The sequence below is a fragment of the Aptenodytes forsteri genome, unplaced genomic scaffold, assembly GCF_000699145.1.
Source record: "Aptenodytes forsteri isolate BGI_AS27 unplaced genomic scaffold, ASM69914v1 Scaffold582, whole genome shotgun sequence".
In the NCBI taxonomy this organism is placed as follows: Eukaryota; Metazoa; Chordata; class Aves; order Sphenisciformes; family Spheniscidae; genus Aptenodytes; species Aptenodytes forsteri.
The window spans coordinates 748,095-771,960 of record NW_008795675.1 but is presented as its reverse complement, the minus strand read 5'-3'; the positions used below and the strand labels follow the sequence as shown (position 1 = coordinate 771,960).

The window sequence follows — 23,866 nt, the reverse complement described above, 5'->3', positions numbered from 1 at the left end:
GGTCTTCCTGGTCAGGTGGCCTGTAGCAGACCCCCACTGTAATGTCACCTGTCCCTGCCTTCCCTTTAATCCTGACCCATAAGCTCTTGGTCAGCTCCTCATCCATCCCCAGGCAGAGCTCCATGCACTCCAGCTGGTCATTGACATAGAGGGCAACACCCCCTCCTCGTCTCCCCTGCCTGTCCTTCCTAAAGGACAGGACTTTCTGTAAAGGCAAGTCATGTCTCAAAACTCTGAATTCTTTGATGTCAGCAACCATGTCAGTAATGGATATCCAGCTGCTACTGATGAAAGTTTGACCATTGAAGACCTTTTTGGAAGGTCTCCCACCAAAATGTCTTAAAGAAACTAAGCTGCCACAAGATAAGAGGAAAGCTCCCCTTTCATAAATAAGGAATTCATTAAAAGGTAAGAAACAGAGTAAGAGTAAATGGAGTAAGTTGTCAATGGAGGTCACCAATGGAAATTATAAGTATAGCAGATCTATACTCATAAGTAGCCTGGCAAAGGAGCAAATAGCGAGGTGCCAGCATTTGCTAATGATACTAAATTTTTAAGACTAGTAAAGATAGGACTTGCTGCAAAGAAAAGCAAAAGGGCTTCACAGGACTCAGTGACATAGTGTCAAAATTGAAGATAAAGTTCAATGTAAATAAATTCAAAGTGAAGCACATGGTGGGGTGACTTCTAACTTCATGTATAAAATGATGGAGTCTGAGCTCACCATTATTCTGGAAGAAGAATTTGGTCTTAAAACTCTACAGCTATAAAATAGTCAGTTCAGTGCTCAGCACAAGTACAAAAAGCAAATTGGATGCCAGGAATTCTTAGAAAAGGAATAGACAACAAAACAGTGAACTTCAGTTCACCTGAATTTTATGTATAGTTTTGGAGTCCCATAATCTGTAAAAGGATATAGTAGAACTCAAAAAGCTTTAGGAAGGGCAGCCAGCATGATTAAAGGCATGAAACAGCTTTAGTGAAAGGAACGACTAAATAGACTAGAACTCCTCAACCTATAGAGGAGGCAGCTGAGATAGAGATCTATTAAATTATGAGTGTTAGGGAGAAAGAGCATAGTAAATGACTGCTCACTGCTTCTTCTAATACAAAAACTAGGGGTCATCAAGTGAAGCTAACATGTGGCAGTTTCAAAATATAGTGATTCTTCACATAACATATAATTAAAATATGAAGCTCCTTACCACAGGATGTTGTGGATGATAAAATTGTATATGAGTTGAAAGGCAAGGTTCAGGGAAGATAAATTCACTGAGGAATACCAACATAGCAACCACCCCTGGCTCAGCAAATCCCTGAGCCACAAATTGTTGGAGACTAGGAGACTACTTAGGGAAGTATCACCATCTGCTTGCCCTGTTCTTGCATTCTTTCCTAGACGCCTAGCTGTTGGCAAGGTATTAGGTTAGATGTACCTTCGGTCTGAGCAAATGGTCGTTCTTACGTTTTATGTTCTTGTACATGATGCTGTGCAGAAAAAACATAAAATACTCATTAGTTTTCCATTTGCTCCCTCAAAAATGTGCCAAAATTCGTACAATCAAAGCTCTAGAGAATTTCTTGTCTGGCTCTCCTGTGACTGCATTTGCTGTAATGGAGTTCTTATGTGTGGGAGTTTTATGAGCATTACCACTGCATTATTTTATTATAATGAAATAATATTGGCTATTGACAAACCTAGATAGAAAAAGTAAATATACTGTAATGGACTCAACAAGTGATTCAAAATTTGGCCCTGCACCATGACTTTGTAATTAGATATTTATCTTTAGGCAGCCAGCTTTAGAAAATATTGAGCTAATATATTTTCTCTGAGAAGTCTTAGCACTAAAAAACCACATCTTATCCAATGTCAGGCATGAGGGAGAATTGGCCCTGTACCTCATGGAAAGCCAAGGAGGAAAAGGGCCTGTTCATCTTAACTTTAATACCAAATTTCCATCTGCTGCAGTTTGAAATTGCAGAGATATCACACATATACAATAGGGATTTATTATAGAGGCAGCAACTCATCCTTAACCATAGCGATGATACTGGGCCTCTGTTATAGAGCTGTCTTTAGTGTGTAGACATGCTGATATGTTTGCTCAATAAAATCCAGCTTTCAAGACATACTGTTAAGTTTACATGATCACCAGAGTGAGAGGGATAAAGCTGGAAAAGAAGAAAAGCAGAAGCGAATTAATGCCATAAAGGCTAGGATTTAACAGACAGGGTTGAGTAAAATAAATGTGAAACAACAGGTGTCACTGACTCTTATCAGCATTTTTAATTAACATCTGTTTTTAGCCCAGAGTACTTTGGAAGAGTATGTTGGAGTGTGTCTGTATTTAAAGATAAAGATAGACTGTTGAGAAGTTACTAAGTAATAAGAGGTTGGGGGAACGGAGGGGTTTGGGGGTGGGGGGAGGCTGTGTTGGCTGGGTGGGTGTTAGTTGCAGCTTAGAGAAACCTGAAGGAAAGCCACTATGATAAAATTGCAAGGTAGGGAAATATTGCTATGGCAACAAAATATATTCTCTTGAGGGAAAATGGTACGTATTACAAGAAGAGAAAAGACTGAATCTAGTTTAAAAAGAAATAAACCATCATAGTTTCAATTTATATAATAATAATTTATAATAGTAATAAATTGCTGTTCCTGAGACTTTTATAGCAGCTACTATTGAAAATCTCAGAGCACTTGACAGACATGAAAGAATTATGCTACACAGTAGGAAAATGTTGCTCTTGCTCCCAACAGTCATGCTGTTCAGTGACTAACCCTGATCGACCAACATCACATGGGAAATGTGTGACATAAATGTTCATAGAATCAGGATCTGTTAACTAATACTTCTTTGGTTTAGACATAAGACAGCTCTATAGTTTTAAACTAGTGCTATTTTATAGTTAGTTGAGCAAAGGTCAACAAATAAATGATGTAGCTTTTTTATAGCTAAAACTACTACTTCTTCTAGAATATTTCATACATCTAGACTATTTCTTACTAAATATGTATTTTAAAAGTTTAAATGATGCCTTCTTATGAAACTACTTCATTCAAAAATCAACTTGGTTCACTTGAAAATCTGACTCAAAAAATGCCTGGACAGCTTTTCTTTGAACATAGAAAGTCTGTTCTGAGAAGAAGTATGTATGTTTAACATACAGTCATCTGAACTATTTCACAAAAGAATACATTCAGGTTTCCTAGAGCAGAATATCATCCTAAAAGATAGGAATCACATGGTAAGATTCTTTTTTTTTTTTCGGGTTCAAAGCTTTACTTCAAGATTCACAGCCAGTTACAGCCCTCAAGGGCTTTCTCTGGCCAGGGAGTCATACTGTCTGGCTCCCCTTATTAGCTTTCTCTTTCCTCCTATTTTTTTAATTTGGTTTGTTTGTTTTCTTGCTTCATACCAGAGAGTACCCTTTGATGTGAAGGGCATTCGGTTCTACGCCCAACAATCTATAAAGTTACAGGTGGACTTCTTTTAGTTCAGAGATACATAATTTGACAGTATAGTTCAAGTAACAGAGATCTTGGGTGGCTTGAGATATTTGTGCTCATTTCAAATTTTCTCATGGTTACTCACTAACTTTTACTTGAGACCTATTTGTGTATGACCTTTGAAAGGTTCCATAAGGGATTTCTTTTTAAACAAGTCACTCAGGCCCCAAATCCAGCACTTCACGTAACATGCCCATATTTAGGGCCCATAGAAAATTATAGGTCATAAACCCTTACATTAATGCTTTGCTAAATTTGGGCCTGAAGGGATGTATAGATTATACCTGGACAACCTTTAGAGCTTCTGCATCTAAAATACAATTTAGAAGGTTATCCCCTTGACTCACATACATATAGACCCGGTGGCTGTTTCTCCATTAGCCTTTGGTGTGCTCTGCAGCACTTTCTCTTCATCAGTACGAGAGTATCTTAGAAGGCAACAAGGTTGTGGACCCCCCCTCAGAGGTTTGTGTGTCCTGTTCAAAAGAGTTCATAATCTAAAAAACTAGTAGCATAATAGCATGAGGTTGGCAAAATAATACCACTAGCATCTCAGAGGTCGTAACTTACCAATGCATCCATTGATTCTTCCGTCAGTTCCCTACTAACTTAGAGAATCATTGATGAATCTCAACCAACTTTACAGAGGGTAGAAGTCTCAGAAATAAGCAAATGACTGCCAGTTTTGTGAAATCAGCAAACAGTTAAGGTTAAATAGGATGCAGGAGGTTATCTCCATCCCAAAAAGCTACAGCGAAAGTTCAGCAGATATAAGTTCTGCCAATCGAGACAGGCACTGCTTAACACCAAACACAGTCTGCGTAGCCTCTTGCTCAAACCATTGTTGGAAGGGAGCTGAGTATACCCTGCTGGGAGAAGGACAGTATGTTGTCTGGAATGTATTTTGGCAGGACACATAGGGAATAGGTGGAGTTACTGTGCTGAGGCCTGTGTCAGGGGAAGCATAGGAAACTAATCAACAGTACTCTTTGCTGCTCACAGAATATTTTCTTCTAAAAAACAGCAGCTATGGTTTAAATTTCTGATTGTGATACGTGAAACTTTTGGTATGCCTTTGCACATACATTGGTGATGAAATAGTCTAGCTGCATTGAACTAATACCCAGCAATTAATTGATTTTTGCCAAAGGAGATCAGTAGTATCAGGGATAGTCTATTTTCCAGGCAGTTCATTATCCAAACATAATCTGAATCATGAGATTCTGAAACGCAAACTTACAGTTTGGGGAGAGAGGGAAAGATAGGTTCTTTGGAGAGTTCCTGGTCTTCGGATGTATTCAGTGGTCTGATTTTCTCTGCAACTATTTAAAATAGGGTGTCCTACTGAACTCATTAGGGTAAAATGGTATCAGTTTTGGTTGACTTTTGTTTGAAGTGTTTTGATTTTTTTAATGAAATGTAAGATCTTGATGTATTTATTCCTCTTCAGTAACTCTAAGTAAAGCACCAGTATTTCAGCATTTGCTATAAAATGCAGGATATAAGTCTTTGACTAATACTATATTTTATATATGAAAGGTTACATAGCAATCTAAGTCTTCAGAATTTACTGAAATTTTACTTTAAAATACTTCTTTGAAGGTCAATAGAATTTCAGGGTTGTCATTTTAAGGGTGCACTGAAGTTACACCATCTATACCTGACTTCATTACACATCAGTATTTTTCATGTGAAATATAGAAGACCTTAAGCCCTGAACCGAGGTTTTTTAAATGGGCTCTGAAGATGTATTCTGAAACATGTCTAAATCAGTGGTGTTATGTTCAACAGTTGGTTGAAAACCAATCAGTCCCCATTTAAATCAACCACTTAGCAACCTAGCCACACACTTCTTACATTCTTCAACCTGATAATCTCTAATTATTCTGGCTCAGAATTCCATTGAAACGGGGTGCAGAGTCATTTTACAGATGTCGTTCTTTATTTTAATATTGTCTAATTTTAAAGGAAAATATTTCAGATAATAACAACAGTTTTTGAGGAAAAAAAGGCATGAAAACCATTTCTGTTCCAAAAATTGCTGATATGAGAACTTATGGGAAACAGCTTCTTTTATGAATAATTATTATTATTGTGTTTAAGAAATGGGCAAGATGCCTAGAAATTGAATGAAAGAATGAGCTATTAAATTGAAATATTAAATGAAATAACTGAATTAAAAGTGATCATGTAAACCCTGCAGTAAATGTTGGGAGCTGTAGCTGATTGAACATATTTTCATCATCTGTTTTGTATGCTTAAATACAATTGCTTGATGTAAGTAAACACTTGATTGATATTCTGAATACTTTAAAATCTGCATATGCATCACAGAATACTGAACAATTAAAACTTAATTTCAGTGTAGTTTGATTACATGTAAATTATTTCAATATTCATTTTTTCCTGTTCTGTTTGCTCAGTGCATATTTAATATTCACTTTTTGAATGCATATCACCCTTGATTGGACTGTGAGATGAGGACTCTGAGATTTTTTCCATTAAAAAGGATTGCCTTATAAATATTACTTGTGCCACAGCTCTTCCCCTGCAGATTATTTTCTAAATGTTGTGTACCCTTATTGAAGACAAGGAAAAAAACTGCTGCAGCCCTCCTTTATCAGCCCAGCACAAGGAATATGCTTACATGGTCGATGGGCATGTCTAAGAAGGCTTGTTGGTTGTAACTAGTCCCTAAAGAAATGTTTCCATCTTTTCTGCACTATATTTCTCTCTTGCTTGCATGAGCTTTCTCTTCCCTTCCTCCTCCCTCCACATGATTTTTTTTTCCTAGTTCCTGGACTTTTTATAAGATGTTTTAATATTACGGATAAATGTTAAAAATATTTTTAAGTTGACCATTTTCAGCCTGAAAAATGTATCTCTATCTTTAAGTGACCACATTCAATTTAGGTGTGGAATACAGATGACAAAATTCTGCCTTTTGATACATTCGTAGAACCTCTCATAAAAACTGAAGACACTTCTTTTCCCTTCTCCCCAGGCCCCAATCCGTGCACATGGTTTTAATCTATAGTATTTAAAATCACCTTATTTCTGAACATCCAGCAGGAGGAAACCCTGGACATTTGATTCTCTTTTTATTTATGCTGGTGAAAACCAACAATGGCCTCTCTGAAGCGAATAGATAAAATTATATTTTTTTTAATTTCTTAATATATTTTATTTAAAAATAAAATGCTTTCCTGGTGTCTTTTCAGTTAAGTCACACTCTCAAAAAAGAAGCAGGCAGCAGGTCTGCCACTCCACCATGAAAAGCAGGTCTGGATTCTTCTCTGCCTCGACCATTTTTGACCCGCATGACCCTTGTCATATCACTCATATTTCCACTTTGTTTCCTTGTCCGTACAACAGACATACTAATAGCCATCTTTTAAAATTTTTGTAGGATACATAGAAAGGTTGCATAAGTGCATATAATAACAGTATTATTTTATTATTTGAGAATTTGAACTTAATTTTGTATGTGCTAAACAGCTTGCAGGGAAATGTTTTCCTATCTGTCCTATATAGTTAATCGCAGTTTGAGAGTTTTAATCTTGAAGGTCATATTTCTGTTGGCTGTCACTTTGACCAAACAAGTGGCTGAACTTCATGGTGTACAGGCAGATTTCCTTATCTCTCTTTTTCAAGAGACATATAAGTCTTGATTGCTGGGGTTATTGTGAAGCAAGCAATAAGTAACAAGGTGGAGGGAGGGGCAGGAAGACATTCACTTCAAGACCAGTACCTTGTAGATACCATTTTAGAAAGCAAATACTGTACCCTGTAATTGTAGCACAAGAACAAAAGGGAGGGTGTTTTGCTTGGGGTTTTTTTTGTTTGTTTGTTTGAGGAGCTGATAAACTATAAGTGAAGTGTGCTAGCAGTAGCAAGAGGTCTTCCCATGACAAAATATGCTTATAAAACAGACATTATTTTGAGGTTGGTCTCATGCTGTACAGGACTCTCTCTGATTGTTCCTGTAGAATAAAACCAACGCAACTTCCGTGCCAAAGAGACTCAAAATAACAAGTATCTTCTAGTAAAGCTAGTTTAAAAAAACCTGGACATTCTTGACTGATTTAATACTGTTTGCCTAAGTAATGCAAACTTGTCACTCTGGTTTGAAACCTCCAAGTTATTTTAAAGCACTTCCATTTATAATAATTTATGAAGTATCTGTGATTGTTATTTCCAGCTCTTTTGTTTTGTGAAGAGCATTTCTTGGATAGCCTTTTTTTTCCCCTTTTTTTCCCTCAGTACAGATCTGAAAATAATGAAGTAACTTCACAGTTTTATGAATAGGGGCCATAATGAGACTGAAGTATGTATGTTGATTAAAGGAAAAAAAAATTGAAATCTTTGTGAAACGGCAAAGAAATGACAGCTTTAAGGCCATGATTCCGTTCTGCAGGTCAATCAAACAAAAAAGTTACTTTACATTTTTTGGTTGCAGACATTTTTGCCTTGGCTAAAGCAAATGTCATTCAAATAGTCTGTATAGTTATAACTTTGGAAAAACAAAATAATGATGCAGACATTCTTTTTAGCTAGTTGTAGAGCCGGTTTCTGTTCGGTTTCCAATTTCCCCTCTAAGTACTAAGAATGTATATTTAATCCATAATTGAAAAGAAAAATGTGTCAGAAAAAGATATACATGATAGCTATTCAGGATACACATATTTTAACATGTACTTATTTGTCTTAATTAAAGCATAGCTTCAGAAGCAGCGTTACAACACAATGTATTTTAATGGAAAATCCTTCGTAGAAAGCATGTTGAAAAGCTTCAGATACATAGATGTGCATGATAAAACGGTGGTGCACTGCCTGTTCCCCAGTGATCAAGAGGTTAACCTTAATTCATCTCTTCCCCTCCCTTAAACAGGTTCTGTGAGGAGGGCTGCAAATTAGTGCTTGGAAGACACAACAGGGAGATTAGCTTTAGGGAGGAAAGGACTCCCCACTTCAGCTCTTAGGAACCTCACCTGGAGAGTGCATTTCCTTTTCTACTTAAGCTAACGTATTATGCCTTCTTGTCATGAATGTTATTCCTTGAGGAAGAATCCTTGCTGGTAGCTCGCAATCTGCTGAATCATTCCGAGTGTGCGGTAGAAAAGAAGAGAGCAATAAAGCTGTAGCAAGAGGGAGGCAGAAAACCGCATAGGCTTTGGGCAGAAACAGGAATCCCAGTATGGTACATCATACGGGACTCCTTCACCCACCAAGGGGAAGGATTCCCATGTTTCCCCTGCGCTCACACTGGCCTGAAGAAGAGATACAGCATTTCCTAAGATACCCTCAAGATACAGAACTGTATAAATACTGGCATCCATATGATGCTGTCGGACAATATTCATTGGGCAAGCACAAACTACACCTTTCTAACAGTGAGAAATCACAATGCTGCTTTTTCCCCGCTGGGGCAAAGAAGTCATCTCCTTCACAAACTTCAAGCATCTACAACTGACCTATTGTTGAAATTGTTAACAGGTGAAAATGGGGAAACTTACCAGTAATGGGGAAAATATAGAAATCATTCTATAGGGAATCAATCTTTTACTTCACAACTGGAATAAAGTTGGGGTGTTTTGTTGTTTTGCATATCTAAAAATAATCACCAAATCTATTTTTGTAGGTATTTTTAAACAGTTTAAAACGTGCAGTAGAAGAAAATGTGTACAAAAAGAATCACTTTCTCACAGTACAGTGATGGTCACATAGTGGTTATCTACATCTAGTATAGGAGAGGCATTAGCCCAATACAGAATTTCCCGTTGTGATTAGTGTTTGCCAGTGCAATGTTGTATATATTCTCAGAAAGCTTCTGATGGATAGCTTGTTTCCTCCCGCTTCTGTGGAGTTCTCAAGGATTGCAAACAAGAGGATATATACAGCCTTCCACAGTATCTCCATCCCATGTAGGTATTTTCTGTAATTTCCAGGAGATGGTGTATGATCTCTGGGTAGGAAGAAGGTGGCAGTCTGTGTCATTACAAATGGAAGGAGCTGTTGTTCAGCAAGCCCTCAACCCACCAAAGTAATGGTCTCAGTATGCCGTGATACAGCCCTTCTGGGTTGATGGTGAAGGTGAAGTTCCACATCCACACTGCTCTCTTCCTACTCTACTGCATCTCTAGGTGATACTCAGGTGGTGCCTTCTAGACCACATTTAGAGGTAATTTTTGCTTGTGAATTTTACGCTATTTTCCCTTGTTTTACCTCATTGACACAATCTTCTTCACAATAGGATCTTCAGAAAACTCTCAGGAGTCTGTGCTAATACTGGTCTTAGGGAGTTAGGAGGCAAAGCAGTGTCACCCCCTACCTTTTTCAGTCCCAGGGGCTTCATGACTGTTTAGCATGACTCAACTGGATTATCATCTTCAGAGAGCTGTGTTGAGGAGTCTGTGAGGACAAAACTCAATGCAAACTTCTACAAAGACCTCTGAAGTCTTGTGAGATTTGGGATTAATCTTTTCTGTAGGGGATTTTGAGGTTCCTACCAATGTTATTGGGACTAGCATTTATCTATGTCGTGGCTGGTATATTTCAAAGGATCAATTTGTTATGATCTACAGTACCTTCAGCTCCCTTCAGATTCAACTAGATCTGATGGGAGTCAACACTGAACATAACACTTGCTGAAGGTTTTAAATGATGAAGAAGGTTAGGGGTTAGTCACTGGCCTACCTCATAGTTCTGTAATCTGAGTATGAGCGTATCAAGTTTCCCCAGTAAAGCTTTGGCATCACTTTTGATGAGAGTTTGAAGGACTTCATCTGCCCATTAACAAAATTTGATGCAGCTCTTAAATTATCCTCAGCAAGTGACATGTTTCCTTTTTCTTGCAGGTATCAGAGATTTGAAAAAGCATTTTTGCTAGCTGTTGACATAGGTGCTCGGGACCTGTTTATGGTGAGTCATTTCTGGGGACAGAGGCTGTTGTCAGGATGTTAGTTGTCAGCTTTTGTGCACATTAAAATGGATCCATGTCATTTGCAGTCTTAGACACATACTGAAGACAGAACTATTCTACCTGGTTTGCCCTTTGCCATCATGAAACTCATCAATAGGAATTGAGTATCTTTAGAGTCATTGACATTTTCCCTAGCATGGCCTAAAGGTTATTCTTTATTTTCCAGGAATTAATGTATATGTTTTTTGAACTTTCCCCTTCCTCATCTGTCCTGATGTGGGTGAATGGCATCTTTCACTCTAATAAGCTTATACGTTTCTAATCCGTTCCTTTAAGAAGTGCAACTGCTGAGTCCTGGATACAAGAGCTGGCCATATCCTGGGGATCCTGAATGCTCTTAGTTTGTCTCTTAGGGTTTTGTGAAAAGTGACAAATTATGAACGCTTCTACAGGTACTTTTAAAACAACAAAGCTCAGCAGCATCAACCCAAGGGTTTTTACATTTCATGCACTCTCTGCCCCCTCCCATTTAATTAGCTACAAAAGTAAAATTAACCAGCTCTTAAAAGGTCTTCTGTGTGAGCTCTGCAGGAGGCTCTTGTTTTATAAGATCTTGCACCACAATGTCACAGTGAGGTCAGATGGACAAAGCCAATCATGCTTTCCTAGTCTCTCAGCATGTTGCTGCTCCACAGCTGATTTCATTGTTTTCAAAGAAACAATAGAAAAAGGGCTTGTTGAAAAAAAGGCCCTTTGAACGATTCGTTTGCTTGACTCTTTTGCATAATGAAGACATTCTGTTGTTTAAATTAAGCTTTGACACTAGATGTTAATATCATTTATCCCATTAAGTCACTTGCCCTGCTAGTTTGATCTTGATATTTAAATTGTATGTTAAATTACACAATTAAATCCTGCTTTTATGGGTTATGAAAATTCCCTTCTAATTATATAAAAAGTTGTGTGAACCTTTTGATGTTTTTTTCACGGCTCTAATCATCTGGCTTGTTCCATCTAATTAGAAAGATGTGAATACTGCGATAAACTTTTCTAAGTATGCATCAAAAGAATGTAATGGAAATGTCAGACTTTTAGGAAATTCATTACATGTTTTATGTTTACTTTCCTTGACTTTTCCTCTTTTTAGCTCATCTTTTTCCTTTTCTCTTTTTGTTGAATGTAACTTCTTCAATACAAATTTTATACCTAATCAAGCTAAGCACTGCTGCAGCCACATGTAAGATTCAGACTGTAACATGTCTGCGGCAGGTTACAGCTTTTTGTCGGGGGCTCTCCCACCATACAGATAAATTCCCTGAGTAATTTCAGCCATTCTGGCAGAACAAATGACCCAGCATTTGGCCTGTCATTTCAAGTGCCCTCTCTCATATGGCTGAGAGCATTTCCTACATGATCTTTTTCTCTTTCCTTCCCTCTGCTGACAGCAGGACTGGGGGAGCACCTCTGTCCCAGGGTGGGGAACACCAGTGTTGGGTCAAGAGGTGGGTGCAAAGCTGCTAACAGGAGGGAGGGACTGTCAGTACCTGGCTCCACAAGTGGTAACACATTCTCCTCTCAACAAAAAGGTTCTCCAGCTTCCTTCAAGAGGAGTTTCAATGTTCACAGAGAAATTAGCTCCATCCTTTCCTACTCATCTTTGTTTTCCCTTTCTTCTCTCAACACCTACTCTCCATTTCCCATCTCACCAATGCTCTTAAACATAAATATATATTTCCACATAGTTTCTTCTGGCTTACAGTACTGTGAGATCAAAACCAGTTCTATATTGTCCTCATTCTGCTTGCATTACCTTTGAGACTCCTCATAGTTTCCCCTAAATTATGCAACAAGCAGCAAACACACACCTGCCTCTTCGAATCTTCTGTTAACTCGCTGCCTCCTCTGGGGAAATGTCCTTTTGCTAATTCATCTCCTAAGTAAGGTACTAATGAACAAACTTTACAATAAGCTAACAATAGCACTGCTGCAAGACTACTAAGTACAGGACTCAAGAAGTTTAAAGGTGCATAGGTCATAAAAAGTATTTATTTGTGCCACAGTAATTTCTAGGGAATTGGGCTTCATTGCGCTAAATACTGTGTGAAAATTAGACAACCTGTTCCCTGAAAGCTTATAGTCCTTCTAGGTATTAGTATAACGATGCTATTGCTAAGCAAGGTTTGTGCATCCTTCACTTCTGCTTAACGCTGAATAATTTGTATATATTGTTTATATAGGTCAAAATGCAATTAATAACATACAACTTGACTTTACCTATATTTAAAGCATTTATAATTATGTGCAGTATGAATAACTAATATATAGGTCAGTTATTTGTACTGTTGTTTTACAGATCAATCAAATCCATTTATAAAACCTCAGATGGCTCTAGGTGTCACACCACCTTATTCCCAGTTAATTTAATGGGATTTCAAGAAGAAATAGTAGACTAAAGAAAGATATCTGATGACATAAGCGAAATGAGAAAGAAAAAAATCTGTTTATTAAAGGGGAACAGAGAAGGGACAAAAAAGGAAAGGATAGAGAGGAGCAGATATAACAGAGGCCGAGGAGGATCCAAACATTGAATACCCATCTTCTGAGACTTCTAAGGAAATGTCCTATGTCCTGGAGAATTTATCCTGAGCATCTCTTTCACCAAACAGGGCTCTGCAGCATTCCTGTTATTTGTTTTGAGATTGCAAAGAAGTTTGAGAGAATGCTATCTGAGGGCTAATTTCTTTCGTAGAAATGAAAAAAAAAAGGCTTAAAAGTTAGTCCTGTAGCTATAGCGTCACTAGTATGATGCCATAACAAGACACACATACACTGCTGTGTCTCTCCATAAGCTTTACCCTCACGTCACATCTAAGTCCATCAATTATTATCATCTCCTACAAAGTTCAATAAAAAAATAAAACTGAGAAGGACATAATATCATGAACAACAGCTACATTTATTGGATAGTGACTGATCCAATCTGTGACAGAAAAGATCAAGCAATAGAAGGGTTGTTAGCTTGAAATCCTTTTGTAGTATGCTCCAGCTCTCAGCTGCTGAAAATTCAAAAGGCCATCCCACGTACCAAAGGTAGCAAAAAATACAAGGAAAAGACACTTTAATAAAACTGTCAGATCTTAGGTGATACACTGATGAGGAAAGTGCATGTTTCGAAGAAACGTTGGAATTTTGCCCAGAAATATCCTATAGACAAATGCACATCAGTGTTTCAAATGACTTCTGCTCACCAAAGGCCAGCTCAGTGAGTCACAAAGATGAGGGTAAAAAGGAAGTAGTCCAAAAACTAATCAAACTGTTAAGTGATAAAATACAGCCCTTTCAGCAAACTCCTGATAAGCAGCTGGAAATTGTTTTTATTGTCACCGTTGTTTTTGAGAGGGACGTGATCTTTGGACTGACAAATTCTTTAAATAATTGTGTGAAGAAATCTGTAATGAATATTCTGCTGATTTAATTCTTTTTTTTTTTCTGCCATTCTTTAAGGCACCCTGTAATCCAGTGTTTCTTCTTTCTCTTTCATTTGTTTTCTAGTTTTATTCTACTCAGAGAGTTATAAATTCTTAGAAAAATCCGATTTTGCTGGCTTATTTTAATGAGGAACAACTAAACTTGATCTGAAATTGTCTAATTAGAAGTTTTTATATCTGTAATCTTTTCTTTCTAAAGCTTGTTTAGAGATAGAGATGAGCTACTTTTTTTGACTTGAGGAACCACGAAGAAAGCCACTTACCAGCCTACTGCTATATCTTTATTTCTTACAAGGCCCCTGTTAGTTAGTGATGGATATGTAGCATCTTTACATTTCTTTACTGAAAACAGAAAACATGGGCAAAAACAAGATCTGAAAGTAACAGATGTCTTGATACACACAGCATACACAACCTCTTAACTGAAAAAACTTTGTCATTTTCTGCTGTTGTTTCCATCCCCTCCCCAAGATTATTATTTAAAATTGCATTGAAGTGTACAATATACCTCTTAGTTCAAACTACAAAAAGACAGTCATTAAGGATAGTCAGAATGTATTTTAAATTAGTGAACACAATCTGCCTATAATTCAAATCTTTGTAAGTTCAGACTTGTTCAAGAACCCTTAGGTTTTCTATTGTTATCTAAATAAGCTGACAATATCTACTGTTTAATCTTCATAGAAATCATACCTTGCTACTCAGGCCCTTTTCTCCTGACAACCTGTTAGACCTACAAAGGGAGGAAGTACAGAGTTCGCAACAAGTTCGTAACTCATTACTTTGCTCCAAGACACTTGCACGTTTTTTAAGTCACACCTGTGTTTGTAATTAGAAAATGTTGCCATCTCCTGCAGACTGTTGGGATCCTGCAAGTCAGTACCAGGTTTTCCTGCGTAATCAGTCTAAGTTTCCCTAACATTCTCAGTTTGCTTATTTTTTTTTAATTATTATTATTCAATGAGGGGATAATAAAAGCAGCATCTTTTTCTCCCAGCACTATTACTCTCACTTTTTTCATCTAGCTTCTCTTTCTAGAGTAAGGTCACTTTTTCCTGTAAGAGTTTCTGTCATATTGATGAAGGTGGCAGTGAACTCACACTGAGAAGGACAGTTTCACCTGAAATCTTCTGCATTCGTGAGAATATAGTTGCTTTTATGGTGTGCAGAGGTCAATATTTCCAGCAAATACTCCTTTTCCCTTTAAATTCCCGCATGCAGATAGATTGCAGAACAATGGCCAAGAATGACTTAAATCTTTGGATACCAAATGGCATCTTCAGCAAAGAAGTGGGAAAAAGAACTTTGCCAACTGTTCTTGGGTTTCCTTCACTTCATATGTCTCAATTCATGCACGGAGCAGCCTGTGGCCATGATGCCAAAGGAGAAGGGGGTTAATTGTCTCTTTATTAATGGTCAAGGATGGAACTTTACTTCAAGGGCCAAACCCAAGGGCAGTGAGACTGTAATTTGTCAGCGAGAATATATTCTCCCACAAATTGTGCTGTATGTAGTACAGGTGGTTTTCACCTCAAAGGTTAACACACAGTAAAACCCCTTGCAATTCAGCATGTAATGATATGCCCCTGCTGTAGCCCTCTGATTTTTAACCCTAGATTAACGACTAGATCCGGAGTATTGGCAACTATTCATGCCAGACAACAACATTTTTGGAAAGCCCCTTGAGGTCCAAGAGTGACTCGGGAATCATGTCACCTGTGTGGGTGTTAAAACCATTGAGCAACCGTTGTTGCTCTTATTACCTCCAATATCAGCACAAAGAGGACCACCATCACCTTACTCAAAGAACAGTAAATGTAACATGACAACCTCCAAACAAAAATTAGTCCCAAAAGAGCTTTACCCCAAAACTCATGTACTAGGTGGAAACCTTAACACACTTCAAATAGGGGCTGTCAGCCAGATGAGTTCCAGTACTTCAGATCTGGTTTACACAGAGTCACCTCCTGTCAACCCTCTCTTAATTCATGTTGCACCAACAGAAGTTACCTTAAAAGCAGACAGATTGGTTTCTTTCATATGCTGAGTCAATAGCTTCACTTTTATCAGTGCATGATTGGTCAGTGTTTTATTCATTGCTGTATTCAACAGCACAAGTAAGATAATAAATTTGCACTGGGAGAGAATTAAAATGTAATGGTAGGTTCATCAGTTCCATCTGTGTTTGTGATCTAAATAATAAAAGAACCTCTTTCTTTCAAAATCCCTTTTGTTACTCCTATGAGATTCATTTTAGATTAATCTTTTTTTTCTCTCTTTTATTTCCAAAGGACATCCATTACCTTGCACTAGATAAGGGTGAATTGGCACTAGCTGAAGTGGCAAAGAAAAAGGCTAATGACATTGATGCAGAATCAATAACTACTAGAATTGGTAAGAATTAATGGTGTTTAAAAAGCCCTTTTTGTTTTAATCAATACTTGTCCTGTACAACACCGTGTTATATTTGTAGGGGAGTTATTGTTTCGATTGCATTGTTTTCTTTGAAAGTGAGACAGTATTTTTATTCATAACTAAAAAGGGAGGCTTATAAAAATAACATAGCTTTTCCTTTCAATATCCACATGAGGATTGTGTCAGAAGCAAAAAAGATTTATACTATGGCTATATAGAAAAGCTCAGGCTGTACAAACTGAACTGAGTGCAAGAGGTAAGGGACTGAATCTGAAAATCTTTGTTCAAACCAGCGTTAAAGGCCAGGTATGGCAATCTCATTCACCTCTAAATATTTGCTTGTGCACACTGTGCCAATAACTGGAGTCACATCATGAATGCTTTGGCAGCATTCAGATGAAACATTTACTGATGTGAACACAGGCTCATATCCTGGCATTAAAGTAACAGCTTTGCATGCAGTGGGATTCTTGCAGTTCCATAAGGAATATCGATGCAAAAATTGCAGGGTTAGACTAATAGCTCAAACACAGACAACTTTGCAGGCAGGGGAACTCATAAGTCATTCACTTTCTCCTTTTGTTTCCTCTGAATTGTCATGAAGAGATGTATGCAAATATGTAGACCGTTCTGATTTCAGGCCTATAGCACGAACCAAGCAGAAGAGGTCTAAGTCTAGGTAGCTGACCTCCAGCAGAGAGAAAGTAGAAAAAGGGGGAAAAAAGAACACAAAATGTTTGTATAAAATATGCGTAGTGCTGTTTTGCTTATTCTACTGCGTCTTTGAATATTAGAGGAAATCACTGAGCTTTTGTCCTTGTCCCATGCCAAGAAGTAGAATATGATTAAGACTCAGAAGGACTCACAAAACCTTTGAGATCTTGGGTAACATAGGATTCTTTTAGAACTGTACATCTCAGTGTTTACCCGTAGCAAACAAGCAAATGCCATTCAAATATATAGAAACGCAGAGAGCGGTATGTGCGTTTATGTGGCTATTCTATATATTGCATAAATCCATGACTTTCAAGGCTATGCAATACAGTATCACCTCCTTCCCTCTGCAGTGGAGTAGAAATCAAGCAGTACCTGTCCTGAACTCTTTTCTTCGGGGTCTTTCATTTTCAAGCTTAAGTCACTTCAAGCATTTTTTGCACCACAGCTGGGCCTTTGGGCAAGCCCTTTCACCACTAGAATTGCCAAAAATGACATTTGTTTCGGGCATCTGTTACTGGGCACTCTTTAAAGTGTACAGTTACATATCCCTTGCTTTCTCTTCTCTTACTTCTTAGGTAGTTGTCCTCTACACCTAATATAACTAAGATACCTAAGACTTACCTCTGATCACTATCTGTTCTCTTACACTTAATCCAGAAAATTTAAGCCTTAATCTGTGTCTTCATTTAATTCCTTGCAAACTAACGCTATTACTAGATTTCTGAAGTTAGGCTATTTTTAAGTTTACCGAGAGCCTTATATAGTATTATAGACACATACACAAAGAGAGGGATAGGGAAGAAACCTGAGGTGATCACAAATGTCTTACTTGCATATCAGATGTAATACACATGTTACTACAGTTCAGTTATAAATGTGCAGGCACACAGTCTTCCCCTCCTCCAGGCAGTCCTACTTTAATTCCTTGCAAACTAACGCTATTACTAGATTTCTGAAGTTAGGCTATTTTTAAGTTTACCGAGAGCCTTATATAGTATTATAGACGCATACACAAAGAGAGGGATAGGGAAGAAACCTGAGGTGATCACAAATGTCTTACTTGCATATCAGATGTAATACACATGTTACTACAGTTCAGTTATAAATGTGCAGGCACACAGTCTTCCCCTCCTCCAGAGCAGTCCTACAGTTACCTCTGTAATGCCCCATAAACATAAATTATTAAAGTCATTTTATATGATAAAGTCTTTAAAGTGTTTTCATTTGCTGAATAATTAACTATCAGAATGATTTAAAATGCTTTTCAATGCCCCTGGGACAAACTGTCACTGAGATTCAGCCTATAAACAGTAATGAATTTGCATCCAGTTCATTTTATATGAAAATAAACAGGAATCTCCCATGAGTTCATTTCACAGATTGGATCTCATCTTAAACACATGAAATCTCAGCCACATTTTTTGTTTTATTGTACTTTATTCCAACGTCCTTTCTTGATGATGTTTTTATTTCATAAACTGTTGTTAGCAAAAAAGGTGTCATGAGGCATGAACTTTGTGGACCCAGTGAAAACAAAAGATTACAAATGCTTTATATGTAAATTACTATATTTATCTAATATTTTGAGAGGGGGAGAAAAACTCATGCCAGAGCCAGAAGCTTTAAAATGCAGTTTCAGACAAGTCTGTGTCCTCTAACCATCTCCTAAGCGCAGTCCTCTTCATCTAGTCCCTGCTCTTTGGGGCTTTCAGCCACTCAGTTCACCAGTGGTCACACTTCCCAGAACAACCCCCAAACTTCTTGAGCACCCACTTCAGGCTTCTGCAAGAAGGCAGCAACCTAAGCAAACAGAGGCAACAAGGTGCAATCAGTGCTATTGATCCCAAGTTATATTGAACACCTCCCTAGATAATATCTGGCCTCTCTACAGCATATTTCATATATATATTACAGTATAATATTTGGTCCTAAATAGTACAAATGTGAACTGTTCTCGTATATCAACATCTGATGGTGTTTCCTGAGCTAGCCCATCCCCAAAACTCAGCTCAACACTACTTGAAAATAACATGAGTCAGTGCTCCTGGCTGATTCCCAAGCCCTTGAGAGTGCTCCATCTTGCCCCAGATATATTTAATTTGTCAAGATATTTCTGTGTACAGGGCTCATTTCAAACATAATATATTTCAAACTCAGGCTTTTGGAAAAGTTTCAAGTTCCTACAAATAATGTAGAACGACAATATAATTTCAGCTTAAATTTATAGATGTCATCCAGAGTTCTATAATCAGTGGTAGATTCTTCACATATATTAGATCAAGATTTGTGTCAAGATAAAACTAGAAATAGATTGATTATTTCAAAATTTTCTGAATTTTAGCTCTTCTCAATTCCTCACATGATCATAGTTTGCTATACACTGTTTTGAAGAAGCCACCATCAAAGCTAAGAATGTCTGGATGCGTGTGGTAAAAACACCTGTAGACCTTCAGAGCATAGTAGTTTCGTGACAATATTGCTAAGCAAGATGTAGTGTCAAGTGAGCTTGCTGCTATTCCCTCCTATGGTTTTGGCAGAAGCAGATATTTTGTTCAACTGATTAAAATCTTCTAAAGAAAATTATTCTCATAAGATTTTATGTTTGACAGCCTGTGAAAATGCATCTTGAGGCATGAGAAGATTGAAGTAATGGTACCATACATCTCAGAGACCGCATTAGCTGTCTCCTCTTTCCCCACTCCCATTTGATCAGCAGACCAGTGGCCATAGATATTGTGGTTTCCTCTGCCAAAGATTTCCTATTGAATTATTTCTGTAGTAGATCTACGGGTTCCTTAACGAGGTCAGGGAGTTCTCATTTAGCCTTGCCTAAAATATATTCTGTGCGCCTCATTTCACTTGATTAAAACAGAGAGGACTTTCTTCAATACTGACAATATTTGTAGGCTTACTAATAAATTCTGTTTATGGGTGTAGCCTCACATATACGCTCCTGGAACACAAGTAACCGGGTACAATACTGTCCGTGGTGGAAGAGTGCATCTGTTCAGTGCTATAAACTGCAGGTTGCTAATGTAAAACTTGAGTTGCAAAGAACTGACATGGCACAGCCTGTTAAGAAATGCCATAACTAATAATGATCACGGAGGTGAAGAACTCAGCCTTTCAGACATCATTGCTCAATGAATATCCAATGAAGAGCATATGTAGTCAGTCTCAGAAAGTTTCCCAAGGCCAACTTCCAACAAATTACATTAGGGCCTAGCAAGATAATTTTAACCTTCAAATCAATAGCTTTCACCCAAAAGGGATTCATGTTGTGACAAGACAGATAACTGCTGCATAGTTGAAAGGCAAATTGGGAAACCTTGTATTTCTACTTAGAATTAAATTCAGAATATTAGTTACACTAATGTTTAGGCAACATTTCTAACAGAGGTATCTTAATAAAAACACTGATGTTGAGATAATTGCATTGTTCTGAAATGCTAGATGGGACTGACTAACATTTTGGTGGTTCAGTAATGTCTCATGAAAGCGCTTGAGGTTTTCCACTTAAAATAGAATTTTAAAACATTTCTGGAAATATTCCATAATGTTTGCAAGTGAGATAGGAAATCTTATCAGTTCTCACAGAGACTGAGGTCTGATTTCCCACACTGTTCATAAAATGACATTCAAAATGTAGGGGCCCTAAATGTTTCACCTTACTGGCAAGGAACCTCACCAGTTTGAACCTTAAGTGGAGAATTTATTCATTTCTTCTTAGTTCTGTGATAGTATTTTGTATTGAATGGCTTACATGTTCTTTGTGATAATTAATAATGACACATGCTATACTGTTTTGTATTCCATACAGTGTGTCTGAGATACCCGTCTGGTCTTGCATACAGTCTGCTACCTCCAAATCACTTGTAATTTACTCAGATCTTCCCCTATTCCTGACAGTCCTGGCGAGCCTGCTCACATTTCAAGACCATGTTTAGAATCGTCCCCCTGTTTTTGTAACCTCCTCTGGCCCTGCATTAGCCTAGTCGATAACATTTGTTCCTCTTCTGATCCATAATGACTCCTTTCATCTATCATGCAGTAGACTTCTTCCTTACCCTCATGTACCCTCTCTGATGCTGATGACAAAGCCTTCTTCGTTTCCTACTCTTCCTTGGCACACGCATCTTTCTTTTGCTATCAAGTTTCAAGTTAACTGAGAATCTTATCTTAGCCTTTTATTTCATTGCATGATTTTATTTCACTGTGTAACATGTTTATGGCATGCTTAAAAGGTATTATCCAAGACACAGATGAACTGTGGTCTGGAAAGACTCGGGGGACACCTGTTTATGCTACAGTGTTTTGGAGCTCTGCTCCCTTCGGTGTAAGTGTTAGATCTCCTATTTATTTATTTAGATTTTCAGTTTAAGTCAATCAAAACCTCTGGAATCAAATCCTTTGCTTTTATTTTTCTAATAATGTGACTTTTTCCCCAGAGAGCCAGAAAAACATTTTTAATGAAAAATGTTTTTTAAGTATGATTGGCAGTTAACCTATGGCAAGAAATTAGTTTCCACAAGCACTTTTTTAATTTTGTGCCACACAAGATGAGTGTCTTTGAAGATCCATAGTAATTTTAAATTATTTAACTGTGCTTGTGTGTACACTCTCCTGCATGTATCAAACCACATACAGCATTTGATGCAGAGCCCACTAAACACAATGAAAAGATTTCCACCATCTTCAGTGGGCTTTGGATGGGGTATTTTAGCAAGTAACAAGCTGATGTGTAGGCCTGGCATTACCAGAACTCCTGCCCTCTACAAAAAAATGACAAAAAGCCTGGTTTGGAAGGATGCTCTACTTGATGTAGACTGCTTGAGTCCCCTGGTTTCAAGAGGAGCAGGTGGCACCCAGCGCTCATGGCATGGAAGCCTACTGCAGTGGTAGTTCTGAATTCATGGCCTGGCATACCTGCCTCATTGGGAGGGTAACAATATGTTCCCATATAACTAAGTGAATCTGCTGAATCTTCCTCTTTATTCTGATGTTTAGCTTTTTGTTAATTGCATTTTTAATTTTCCAACTAGTAGTGAGGATTTTATTCTATTGAGAGGTTACAGGCACTAATTGCTCCTTTCTTTGTATTCTTTTTGAGAAGTGGAGTCATTTGTTTTACTTAAGGTCTATAGTAATGCCAAACTATTTTTGGCTCCACCTCATCTCACCTCTCCGCTTGCTTGTGTCATGATGTCAGTTTTGATCTATACCTTCCCACTGCTAGACAGCTTTGCCTAAAGACATAATCCTCAGCCCCTAATAATTATAAGTACATCAAAGGCTAGCTGGTTTGCTTAGCTGCAGAGGTCTACACAAAGATCTGTGTATCTTCACTTGAAAGAGATTTATAGTTTTGTGTCAAGCTTTAGAATAATCATGGCATTCCATTTTTTTCCCTTCTTTATCATGACATATTCTTGCCCACTACAGAAACTGATTTAAAAAGCACCACTATATGCCTGAAACGAAGGCACTATTCTCCTTAATACTTTAATTTTAATGATCCCCATATTTAGTAATATTTGTCAGCAGTAAAATTATGCCCTCTTTAGTATGAAAAAGTCTTACCAAGAAGTCATAGATTAACTATTGTTTGCCTTCATTTTAAATGATGTGTTGAGTAGAAAAAAAGAAAAATCAGTAACTGGAAGAGCCAGCTTTAAGGAGTTAAATTTTTTGTATCTATAGCCACAGACCATGACTGGTTTATAAATAAAAAAAATTACAGTATTTCCAAATTCTGGAAATTGAAAGGACTTTTCTGCATCTGATCTGTATTTATTCTACTAACAATTAGGTTACTGCAAGACACGTGAGGTCTCTCATCTCAGATCTTTTCAGTATATCTCCATCTTATCCTTATAACCTCCAGCAAAGTTGATGCATGTAGACAATAGAGAATGGATGACACTAATTACCAAGTAAACAACTTATTTTCCATGGCAACATATCAAGAAGTAAGTTACAAAAGTGAAAATAATTCACAGAGAGATTCCTTGGGTGAGGATGTTACATGATGAAGAACAGTTCAGCATAAAAGATCTCAAAGGGATGCCCATGGCATGGCATTGAAGTAAAGAGACGCAAGTCAGTAGTCAAGTATCCATTGACATTATAGCTAGGAATTTAAGTAGGAATTTGACTTCTCAGCACTGACTCCATAGACTGAAGTCAATTTAAATAAAAAGCACACATACTTAAAATAACTGTTGAAACAAACTATCAAAGAAATTGATGCAGGGAAAGTGTCTTTGCATGGAGACTAAATGAATACCTTTCTGGGAAATAGGTTTTAGCCAAATACAATTTATGTATTAGTCAAACACAAGTTTTTCTGGCTCAGTGTAGGATACCTGGATGAAATTTAATGGCCTCTAATTCACTGTAGGTCAAACTAGATGATTTACAGTGTATCATTATAGTATAATATTCATATGTGCTGGATTCCAGTCTTGCCTACAGCTCTGTGAAAAAGCCCCTGGTAAATCTCCCATTAGCTTCAAAAGGCCCACATGTAGGCTAAAAGACTGCAGTTAAAAGCCACATAATGTATATTCACACATCTCATAGTCTGCACGTGTGTGTGTACCTAAGTGGGTGTTATATTTACACATACACAGCCAAAATCTGGCCAGTCATGAAAACAGCTCCAAATCTGAACACAAGCGCTGGATTAATTATTACGTATTTATATTTTGCTTCATGACATCAGCAGCCACAGAATCTGCTGCTGCTTTTTTTTCTGAAGCAACAAGAAATAATCACAGCAGGAGGTGCTTTCATAATGGCTGTAGCTGG

General features: G+C 37.6%; 1 protein-coding gene across 1 annotated transcript in view; it reads left to right on the top strand.

Annotated features, from left to right (window-relative positions):
- The window catches only part of WDPCP (WD repeat containing planar cell polarity effector), a 110,093-nt gene that overhangs the window by 50,513 nt on the left and 35,714 nt on the right, over positions 1 to 23,866 (top strand). Inside the window, exons 12-13 of the mRNA XM_009282602.2 lie at positions 10,372 to 10,435; positions 16,216 to 16,318. Of these exons, the coding sequence (XP_009280877.1) occupies positions 10,372 to 10,435; positions 16,216 to 16,318 (167 nt within the window). The remainder of the gene's footprint in view (positions 1 to 10,371; positions 10,436 to 16,215; positions 16,319 to 23,866) is intronic.